Source organism: Hippoglossus hippoglossus, chromosome 19, assembly GCF_009819705.1.
Source record: "Hippoglossus hippoglossus isolate fHipHip1 chromosome 19, fHipHip1.pri, whole genome shotgun sequence".
In the NCBI taxonomy this organism is placed as follows: domain Eukaryota; kingdom Metazoa; phylum Chordata; class Actinopteri; order Pleuronectiformes; family Pleuronectidae; genus Hippoglossus; species Hippoglossus hippoglossus.
In genome coordinates this window covers 14,066,800-14,078,212 of record NC_047169.1, presented here as the reverse complement: position 1 = coordinate 14,078,212, position 11,413 = coordinate 14,066,800, and the positions used below count along the sequence as shown (strand labels likewise).

The window sequence follows — 11,413 nt, the reverse complement described above, 5'->3', positions numbered from 1 at the left end:
CACAATCCCCCCATGTTTAATGTTTTTTGTGGTGTTGCTGTGTTGTGTTGTTGTGAACAGTAGCACACTAAACCATTCACACTGATGTGTTTAACTCCAACACTGTGTTAATTGATCAGAGCCATGAATCCTGTATCTATATTCAGAAAGACATAAACAGGTAGATGTTACCTTACTTGTTATATTTATTTACAAAATTAAACATATTTACAATATTTACATCATTATAATATTTTGGACAAACTTTTATCTACACATCCCTCTCTTCTTTGTACAATGATTGTCTGCTGGTTCAGGAGTTTGTCTTTGTTCTAGTTTTGTTTGTTTTCATTTTCATATTACGTCTTTGTGCTCCATATGCAAGATTGTGTTCCCTACTTGAGTCTGTAAACTAGAATTGTTCAGTAAAAATAAAAAAAAATGGCCTAAAACATTAAGTTTCTTCTCATTTCTGGGAAATGTTACTCATGAGTGAGCAATTACTACAATTATTATACTTGGAATTTTTTTTTTTTACATAAGAACACTGTTCTTAATAGTCAACCACATATTTAATCAGGAAATATCATTCTTTCTTATCACTGAAATACATGGAGAAGAAGAATGCTGTGAAATTCTTTACCTAGTTAAATTGAACATGAATAGTAAAATTACAGATGATTAATAATATTTCACATATGACATGTTTATAGTACGAAAGTCTACTGCTGTATTTAACTTTCTGGGAAAAGACCAAACTGAAGAATGTAGTTTACTCATATGATTCACAACTTTGTCCAGGGGGTGGCGGTATTGCACCATTAATTTCTTTAGCAGCCGTGTGATATAAGGAGAAGAAGGAAGTGATCGTGCAGAATCAGTCAGGTTGATTAAGGTTCGAACGCAGCAACGTCTCCAGAGTTCACGGCTCTCTGATCTAATCCAGTGTGTCCGTTTCCACAGTCCTGGTGAGTCAGACTCCTCCTGTAATGTGTCACACATGAAAACAACGGTAACCGGAGGCGGTGTTTGTTCAGTGCAGCAGCATGAAGAGTCCACCGTGGCCAGAGGGGAAGAAGCTGGTTCACCTGGATCTGAAAGGTGCTCCCCCCAGACCAGAGTACCTCCATGAAGTGAGTGAGAGCACGGACACACACACATGAGTGTCCTCACACTCATTGACATAATGCATTCCCTAGCACCTTATCCTAACCTTAACCATCACAACTAAATGCCTAACCGTTACCCAAACCTAACTCTAGCCCCAAAGCCAAGTCTCAACCCTCAAACAGCACATGGAATTCGTGTGGACCAGCCTAAATGTCCTCACAACGACAACATGTCCTCACAATGATGGTATTTAACCACAATTGGCCCTCAGAACTATGGGTAGACTATAGATAGACATGCAAACAGGTTAACTCACAAAACAGTTATGGCTGATGGAACATATCTTTAAATTAGATGCAGTCAGTAACAAGCACTTCCTCACCTTTGATATGCTGCAACACACACACACACACACACACACACACACACACTGTCTCTGTGTAAACCTCCACCTTCGTCTCCTCAGCTGATCTCGCTGCTCTCTCGGCTGGGAGTGGATGGCCTGCTGGTGGAGTATGAGGACACGTTTCCTTATGAGGGGGAGCTGAAGCTGCTGCAGGCCACAGCACAGCCTGCCTATAGGTGCAGTGTTACACATGAGCCTTGTTTATTCCCCTCCCTTCCTCTTATCTGCGTTTTCCTTTAACCAGATAATAATTCTTGGATATTCATTAACAGAATTAGACTGATATTTATGAGTGTGTACAATTTGGTGCAGATCCAAATAAAAATCCAGCCCTGGTGAGTTAACTGTGGTTTTACAAGGGGACTGTTGGACCTAGGCGGAGGTTTATAATAGGTTTATGACAGGTAATAATGGACAATGAAGACAGGGATTTGTACAACCCTGTCCAACACAACCACTAGATGGCACCCTTGTGATAATCTGTCGTCAGTAATGTATCCACACAGTAACACACATTCCATTATACAGAAGGAGCTGTGAAGTGATTGTTCACGTGATGATCTTTCCTGTGCAGGTTTTATAGGACATTCATTAGAATATTTATAATTAATTTAAAAGACGGTAAGTGTCAGGTATTTTGAAGTCAGACAGTAGAGAGGAAAGAATCATTCTGTGGTATTATAACCACATTAACCCTATGACATGAAATTGTCGATTCAGCGCTGCTATTAATAGTTATTTTCATAAAATAATATGAATTTTTCATTTCATCAACTAAAAAATCAGTTGTTTATTGGTTAAAGCAGTGGAGTGATGTTAGTGGTGCCACCAACCTCCTTAACATCCAGACAAGAAACGTGGAAATAACTGAAGACGTTTACTTACTTATGTCCCGATTCTACACTAAACATGTATTTACTAAGTTATTTATTTATGTGATTTACCATAATTCTGTCTGTGAATATGTTTATTTCAGCATTTATTTATAGCTAAAGATAAAATCCTCATCATGTAGTGAGATCCTGTTAGACAGTTATGATCCTTCCTGTGAGGGATGGGGGGTAATATTTCATGTGCAAGTCTGATGTGCCATAACATGCTTTGATTCCACAAGTTCAGTTAGTGAGTCTGTTCACCGTGTGCTGTTTTTCCAGCCGAGAGGAAGTTCTATCCATGCAGATGTTTGCCAGGTCCAAGGGCATCGACGTCATCCCGCTGGTGCAGACGTTTGGCCACATGGAGGTGAGGCAGACATGTAGAACTTTTTTGTCGTGGGATAAACACCTCTTGTTTTCGAGGGGGGGTCTCCAAACACGTGCAAATAAGAAACGGAACGATACAAGTGACAATAATAAAACAGGTGCAGAACAAACAACAACAACAAACAACAAGAGAACAAAGTAAGGAGAGAAAGGACAAAAGATACGAACAGCTAAACCATTGCTAAAAACATAAGCAATTTGTTTTAAATTTAGATTTTTTTTTAATAAGCTTAATGATGACAGAGAACACATTTTTAAAGTTAACTAATTCAGCTCTTCTGTCGGTTATAACTGTTCGCGATGTGGCTACAGCTGCTCAGTTTTGGAGTTCACCGTCAGGCACCGTTTGTGGCTTCTCTGTCGTAGTTTGTGCTGAAGCATCGGCCCATGTGGGGCCTCAGAGAGCTGCCGCACTGCGTGGGCACCCTGAATCCACACGCAGAGGACGGGGTGAGGGTGGTGATGGAGATGGTGAGGCAGGTGGTGGAGCTGCATCCTGGTCTCAACACGCTGCACATCGGAGCAGACGAGGTGAGGACTTTGCCTTTTTTGTTTTTTTTTAACCAGCTGTGTTGTCATCACTGGGCTACCACCATCACTCATGTGCTTGTCCTCTAGGTGTACATGCTTGGTGAAGGGGAGCAGTCAAAGCAGTGGTTGGCTGCCTCGCCAGAACGTACAGTGCAGCAACTTTTCCTGAATCACGTGACCAAGATCGCCAAGGCCATCAAGGAGGCGTGGCCTGACATGAGCATCATAATGTGGGATGATATGATGAGGAGTATGAGCCAGGACACACTCAAAGGTGAGGAAGAACAGCTGCTTCTCACTAAAGCAGAGGTATTGCAGCAGCTTAAGGATTTCACATTTTTCAAAAACAGTGCGTTAGCTTACACCCCCGAGTAACACAAGCAAGTGCAGCCACCCATGTACACAACTCCCAAAGATGCTAATGAGGAAACATTCGAGGCAGAATTTAAAAAAGACTGAAATTCTGAATAGCAAAATACAAAATTAACGAGTGAGCAAAAGAGAAATAAAATAAAGATATACAGCGTAGAAAATAATGCACTTCTGAGAAAGAATAGATGTATTTTAGTAAGTAAAATCAAAAAATGATAGTGTATTTAAAGGAATATAATCTGAAGATAATGAAGAAAGAGAATTTAAAAAATATACCGAATGATAAAACAGGATTAAATATAGATAAATGGTCAAATAAATAAATACAATTTGAAAGCCTGACTAAAAGGTAGGTCTTTAAAAATATCAACACTCTCTGCTGCCCTCAGGTTTTCAGGAAGGCTGTTTCAGAGGCGTGGTCCATCGTTTTAAAATAAATAAATAATATCAGTGTAGAATTTTCCTCATTGTGTTGAATTGAATTGTGCTTGGTCTTTCATTTGAAGGTCCACTGCTGGTTTTTGGTATCCGTGCACTCAAATGTCTCTTAATTTGACTGTTTCTATTCATTCTTTAGCAGTTTCAAACTTGTTTTCTCTTTTTGTAAACAGCCAGCGGCCTCGTAGGACTCGTCCAGCCCATGTTGTGGGACTACACACCTGACCTGGATGTGGACACAACTGGTAGGGACTGTTAACCATCAGAATTGGCAATTTAACATGTGGCTGTGATTCCCCAAAACATGCGTAAGTAGTGATGTACCCTCTAACTTTGTCGGCCAGTGTCTCTGCTGGAGAAGTACTGCAGTGCCGGCATGTCGGAGCTGTGGGCAGCCAGCTCCTTTAAAGGCTCGACCAGCGTTTACACCTGTGTGACCAGCACGCAGAGACATGTGGACAACCATCTGCAGTGGCTGCAGGTGGCTGCTGCTTTACCTGCTGCCATAAAGCTGAAGGGAATCGCCCTCACAGGCTGGCAAAGGTAAGAAAGATTTTGAAATGTATTTACACTTTTTAACAAATGATTGATTTTTATTTCTGTAATTGTTAGTAGGGTTGTGATGGAAGCCTCTGGGTTAGAGGACTGAGTGGACGATCAGTAAATGCAACTTGCACTGTAAAGTGCTTTGAGTGGTCATTAAGACTAGAAAAGTGCTATATGACACCGTTCAGACCTGCAGGTATTACCATCCACTCTGAGAGGTCCAATCACTACTGGTCAGTGCTAAGCACACGTCTGAACACACCCTAATGCATCCTTTATATGAGGTGGTCGGGGAGGCATGTTGCCACATTCTTTCTGCTGTGTGACTGCAAATGCGTCCTGGGCCACATATGAAGGACCAAGCTGATGTCTCTGACCTGCGACAGTTCAAACTTATTTTTATGATTCTCTGTGTCCGTAGATTAATTTAGTTTGGAGCCACCGCCTCAGTATCAACACTAGTCACCACATAATGATTGATACATTTCTTAAATTGGTCAAATCTTTCCTCATAGCTGGACAATGAATCACTCAGCCCCTCCTGACTCCGTTCACTCTTTCTCTTTCTCTTTCTCATGCTGAAATCGACACACACACAGATCCACACACATACACAAACATTGTCATAGGTCATATCTGTAACTGGGTTCAAACCAACATCATTTGGACTTGTTACAAACACCAATAGCCATCATGTGTATTTGCATATAGAGCAGGAAAGTGGTCACAGGAGACACATTCAGGATGCATTTTAATACCAGGTGTGAACAGAAGAATTAAACGCTGTCCACTTATGATCGGGTCTCTCACCTTAGATGATAATACCAGTTCTGAACAGGGCCTAAAAATACAGACCATTTACTGTATACATACATTTGAAGCACGGCAGTGCTTACGAAGAGCACAGTTGTCACAATTCAATAACAGTGTATCTTTACAATATATATGATTGATTAACACTTGAATTTTGTTTGGACTTCATGACTCAGAAATGTGATGTTCCATTAGAAACCTCAGTTTTCTAAAATGTCCAGTAATTAGCACAGAGCTTTTAACGGGGTCCCTTTCCCCCTGTGTCAGGTATGACCACATGTCAGTGCTGTGTGAGCTGATGCCCGTGGCTCTTCCATCACTAGCAGCCTGTCTGCAGACTCTCCTCCATGGTCAGCTCAGCGCTGAGGCTCTGAGCACAGTGACTGAGAAGCTGGGTATTTCCTCAGTGGAGGTGGACGTCATGGAGAGGTGAGGTCGGGCACTGTTTTAAGAACAACATGGCCACTCTATAGTGTTGGAGTATCTTCAGAATTTTTTTTTTCTCTTAGGGGATCTGCAGTCGACTCCCTGTTTCCAGGAAGGAGGCTGGCTGAGTTAATTGTGGAGCTCGATGCACTGATCAACTCGGAGGACATACGATTTTTTCAAAACAGCATGTGAGTCGTGTACAGTGATCACACTTTTTCACATGTTTGCATGTTAACGTGACCACTCGCTTGGACATAATGTTGACTTCTGTGCATTGGTTGTGGAGAGCAGCTATGTTTGAATGGCAGCTGAATAGCTCTGTATACTCACATTGCAGGTATGTGAGAGGATGGTTCAGCCCCTACCAACTACAGAGGAAGATGGTCAGCCCACTCATCACCATGGAGATTCATAACCAAGCATCAACGTGAGCACGAGTTTCTTATATTACAGCAAGACTTTGTGATACAGTGAAGTATTAGAGCCACTTTTGGGTGAACGATGGACCAAACTAAAAAGTCAAAGTACACAACAAATATTTTTTTCTTAAAGATGATTTCTGTCATTTTAGGTCATGTGTATCATGCTTATCTATGTTCAAGTTTCGGTACATTCAGCTTATTTAATTTGATGCTATTAAAATAAAGACTGACTCATGACTGGTCCAGCATGTGTACAGGCGGGAGCGCACCACCATGGCTCCATCCTCTGATCGTTTATCTTTTTACAGCTTATTGTGCCTGTCTACAGCCTCAGAGTGCAGCAAGAAGGGCTGGAGGCCTTTAGCTTTGTTGTCCGTTTGTTTTTGCCTAACATTACAATGTCATTCTGTGCACAATATTTGGTTGTTTTGTTCAGAACTCTTTTTTTTGTCTTGTAACTGAATCTCCATCTGGTCTCATCTCATCAGATTTTTGACCGCACTGCAACAGAAGGCGGAGGCTGTAAGAGAGGAGATGGTGCTTCTTTACCCAGAGTCTACAGCCCAAGAGTGGATGGAGGAGCATGTTAGCCCTGTGATGGTTCCTTTACAGAGGATAACAGAGGACATCATAACATGTATAAAGGAGATGGTGCCGTAGACAAACACTGGCAGCTCCGTATCAAACTGCTTTCTAGACCAATTCAGACATTGGTCTCCATTTTATTTTTTTTGCAAGCCATATATGTGAATTAACAGAAGTGATTTTATGTTGAATTTGTGTTGAAGAGCAAACTGATGATTGTAAACTGCACTGATATTGAAAAAGAAATGAATGAATATCATGAGCAGACTTGGGGTTTGTATTAAAACATTTTTATATAATTTCTGCAAAAGAAATAAAGTAAACAAAGACAATAAAATCTATCAACAGTTAACCCCCAAATCCTCTGGTTTTTCTCTCAGCAGCACAAACATTCACTGACGTAAGTGACACAGCCCTGATTCAAAACACAAAGAAGAGTTCAGAGGGGGAAAAAAACACTTTAAATCACCAAGGTGTTGCCTGAAATTCAGTCTTTGGTTCACAAAAAGTACAAAAACAGAACAGCAGCCCAATAATTTCACACATAGATTACTCTTGACTGAGCCATGAAAATCCGTCAAGCCTGGTTACAGTTTGCACATGCATTCATCCGGATTCCAGCTATAAACAGGCAAAAAGGTGATTATTAGCTGGGTGGGCCAAACTGTGGGAAAGGCACTTTCCATGACTTTCACACATAAACGCCTATTAGAGTACAAGAGGAAGGCACAGTAAATCTGTAATGTGGAGTGTACTCTTACGGTAATTACATCAGAAACGCTGAGACGCAATACTCATTTGCAGAAAGCTGCATTTACAGCAGAGTGTAAAAAAAGGTCTTTCACCACAATTCTGGAAACTCTTAGAAAATGTTGATTAAACTTAATATGCCCCTGACAGTACATGTAAGTGTAGGAAAAAACATTCTACTTTCCCTCAGCTGCAGTCACCTTCCCTCACTTGCACACGCGTACAAATGTAGAAAAGGCTTCACCCTCTATAATGCCCCAAATTCAGTCCACCCAGAGTTACAGGAAAGCTGCGAGTCACAGTGATCAGAGTTCATTAGCTTCATCATCCGAATCACTGCTGTCGCCCGCAAAATCTTCCTCCTCTCCGACCTCTGCCTCTTCTTCGTGCTGCCTGCGCTGCTGCTGCAGGTCCTCCAGCCCCACGAAGCGCTTCAGCAATGCAGCCACTGCCTCCACATCACTGACAGGTCACAGACGGAAGAGACAGAAGCAGAAAATATATTACATTCCATTTGATACCGTAGTATAATGGTAGAATATTTCACAAATGTTTAAGTGGTTATTTTAATATTAGAAAACAATATATCCAGGCTGATAATTGTAAAATGTATGAAAGTAGTCACCATTGAGCGCACAACTTTTACTTTTATTTCTCTCATCCAGCCAGTCATGCGGTTGCTGTCAAACTTTAAAATCGTTTCTCCACTCTCATGCAGTCAGCTGCCATTTCAGTGAGCCGCTGTAAACCCTTTCCACCCCAGTCTCCACCCCAGCCTCCACCCCAGTCTCCACCCCAGCCTCCACCCCAGTCTCCACCCCAGTCTCCACCCCAGCCTCCACCCCAGTCTCCACCCCAGTCTCCACCAGTCTTCATCCAAAGCCCTGATAGAGTCCAGCAGAGTCAATCACATCCTGATCCTCAACCCCCATTATTGTCTGGACCCTGGGTTGGGTTCCTATTCTACTTTCTGCTTCACCCCCTTAAATCCAAATGACTTCACAAAGAGGTTTAAACGCTGAAAGACTATAACATATACCATCACTTTCTTTGTTGTGCATGGCAATAAAATATTTGTTCCACTGTCAATTCAAAGTCTCTCGTGGTTGAAATGGAAAACCCAGCCACCCATTCAGAACCATTATAAATTCTCTATGTGGATTCAGGGGGACATACAATTAAATTATTATGCTTAAAAGCATTGCTTTCATACTGATCATCATCATAGAGTAAAATGTATTCTAAAACTTAGTGTGCACATGCTGTACCATGTTAGTGCACATATCTCAGTTCATGGACTTTCTCTGGAGAATTATTTGAAATGTTCAACTATCATTCTGCAGAGATCAAACAATTGGACAATATGAACTTAATGGGTAATTCCACTTTTTCTGTTTTATTACATATGAGTTTTAATGTGTACACATGTTTAACTAGGGTTTCAAAAGCACTCGAAGGCCATCCATGTTTTCAGTTTCTTGTTCTCATTCATTACACGGTCTGCTTTATGTGTTGGAACTGTCAGCAGCAGATATTTACCTGCGTCCCCCCAGTGTGGCATTCTGTGTGAGGGGGTAGGAGAAGCCAGCAGCCAGCCGCAGCATCAGCAGGTACCCCTTCCCCAGATACCGTACCCTCTCCTCTTGGACACAAATATCACAGAGCTGTGTCATATCCAACACAACTGGGACACAGAGAGAAAGAGAGAGGGGAAAAGGAAATTAAGATCTTAAATCTCAAACCAAACTTGCGGTACTGATTAACCAACTCTGTGGCTTCACTGACCTTTCTCGTGGCCCTTCCTCCACAACGTCAGGACTGAAGCGTACAAGCTGATGGTCTTGAGCTCGATCAGATTCTTGCTTTTGTCAAACAACGCCTCCTCCCACTCCTCCATGTTCTGCATGGCCACAAACAGACATCCGCTCACATAGAAAAGCTTCCACAGGATGCTGTCTGTGCACAACACAGTTAACAAGAAGAGCAGAAAGCGGCATGAGATGGGAATGTGGAAAGTGATGTTGATGAAAAGATCTGGTGAACACATAATGTAAATTCAGTTTGTGTACCTGAGCTGTAGTATGCAGCTGCCAACCCAACTGATGTTATACCTGAAAATTCAAATGAGGGGTTGTTATTTATGAGCCAGTACAGGGACAGATACTTTTATTAAAGAAGGACAGTACATGGTTTAGTTGTTTATCAGCAGGGTGACACAAAAACTACTGAATGGATTTCCATGAAACCTGGTGGGAGGATGGGACATGTGCCAAGAAAGAACTCAACTTTTAGGGTGGATTTTGACAAATGGGTGGAAAAAGTAATTTTCTCTCACTTTCTTTAACCTTTTGAGATAGAGCATTTTTTGACATTTTTATAAATTTTCCAGGGAATACTTCTTGGATCTTGATGAAGAAAATCAGGCACACTCAGGGGATTCGAAGTGGGTGCAATTTGTTCTACGTTGATTGACACTGAAGTAGACTGTTGCTCCTTGGCGGAGGTATGCGCTCTACTGAGAGCAATTCTAGTTTCATATCTGAAAATATCATGTCAAAATAGACACTTACCAACAAGAAGCGACCATGAACGAATGCCCGGAGATCTCGTCAGGTGGAGCAAAGTGGAGCTGTGCTCCTCTACTGTCATGTATCCCATCTGAGCAGAATCAAGCACATCATGTATTTTACCAAAAGCCAATTTTACCTGGGTCTTAAAAGGCAGTTCACCCAAAATCACCAAAAAAATATATGTTCTGACAATAGCCTAGTTTTTTGTATTTTTTTATTTTAAACAATTTACAGTAACATGCCTTTTCTAATTTCTACTTTTTGTATTTTTATTCTTAATATTTTTTATAGTTTTGATCTTATATTCTTACAACTTGTTTAGTGTCTGATGTGCACACCTGTATCACAGTAATTCCCCAGTTAGGGATCAATAAAGTATATCTATCTATCTATCTAATAACACTGAATACTTATTAATATATAATATTATAAATGAACCTGTTCAAGAGGCTTTTCAAAACAATGGATTCAATCATTTCATTTTCACACATTGTGACATTTTTTACATTGTTTTGTATTAAACACAGCTTAATTGTTTCATAACAAATAATTGAAGCACCAATGATTCTAATGACACAAACAATGACTCCTTTTTATTCAAGTTCAACTAAATAACCATTTACTCATCATTGCTTTTCCTGATGTGACAGGTCAAAGCCTCTCTTGTCCCACACAGTCTTCAGGGTGATCCAGAGATGCTGATGTCAAATATTGAATTAGCTCTTTCAGTGAAAGTGCCCAAACAGGTTCTTTGGATTAGCCAGACTAACCAGGACATTGTAACTGGAGAGATAAGACACACAGCCGTTATGGATTCGTTTTAAGTCCATTGAGCAACACAAGTCCATCCACCTCCTCTGTCGAGGGGGTAGAAGTCTCAGAGGTGGAGGAACCACACATCCCCACTGTCTCAGACTAGTACTGAACAAAAACACAAAGTAAAAGACGTTTTCTATCACTTACCTTTCACCGTTGATTATTTCAGCAAATATCCGCTTGTACGGTTCAATACAAAGTCGTTTGTGTAGAGAAACGCGCGTGTTGAATTATAAGGAAGTTGAAATCATTTCATTGCACAAAACAACTGCAGCAACTGTCATGAATGGGTTACACTTCCTTCCGGGATCCCTCAGCTCTGATTGGACGGCTTCATTTACTCTCTGACTTCAACATAAAAGCTTGTCTGCATTGTTTTAATGG

General features: G+C 41.1%; 2 protein-coding genes across 4 annotated transcripts; one reads left to right on the top strand and one right to left on the bottom strand.

The window, feature by feature from the left end:
• Positions 1-809: 809 nt before the first annotated feature.
• Positions 810-7,339, top strand: hexdc (hexosaminidase (glycosyl hydrolase family 20, catalytic domain) containing). 3 transcript variants are annotated; one of them, XM_034569928.1, is made up of 12 exons: positions 810-947; positions 1,022-1,112; positions 1,556-1,671; positions 2,650-2,737; positions 3,124-3,288; positions 3,376-3,562; positions 4,272-4,343; positions 4,443-4,641; positions 5,725-5,886; positions 5,967-6,074; positions 6,224-6,313; positions 6,797-7,158. In XM_034569928.1, the coding sequence occupies exons 2-12, from the start codon at positions 1,026-1,028 to the stop codon at positions 6,966-6,968; spliced, it is 1,446 nt and encodes a 481-aa protein (XP_034425819.1). In that variant the 5' UTR covers positions 810-947; positions 1,022-1,025; the 3' UTR covers positions 6,969-7,158. The 3 variants fall into 3 exon arrangements, with proteins under 3 accessions (XP_034425819.1, XP_034425820.1, XP_034425822.1); XM_034569929.1 differs by having other exon boundaries at positions 815-947; positions 1,017-1,112; positions 6,797-7,339; XM_034569931.1 differs by lacking the exons at positions 810-947; positions 1,556-1,671 and having other exon boundaries at positions 1,017-1,112; positions 6,797-7,339.
• LOC117752538 (cytochrome b-245 chaperone 1 homolog) lies at positions 7,168-11,328 on the bottom strand. The gene is made up of 6 exons (XM_034569934.1): positions 11,177-11,328; positions 10,214-10,301; positions 9,713-9,754; positions 9,429-9,599; positions 9,183-9,327; positions 7,168-8,105 (listed from the first exon to the last, which is right to left on the bottom strand). The coding sequence occupies exons 2-6, from the start codon at positions 10,299-10,301 to the stop codon at positions 7,949-7,951; spliced, it is 603 nt and encodes a 200-aa protein (XP_034425825.1). The 5' UTR covers positions 11,177-11,328; the 3' UTR covers positions 7,168-7,948.
• Between the last annotated feature and the right edge of the window lie 85 nt (positions 11,329-11,413).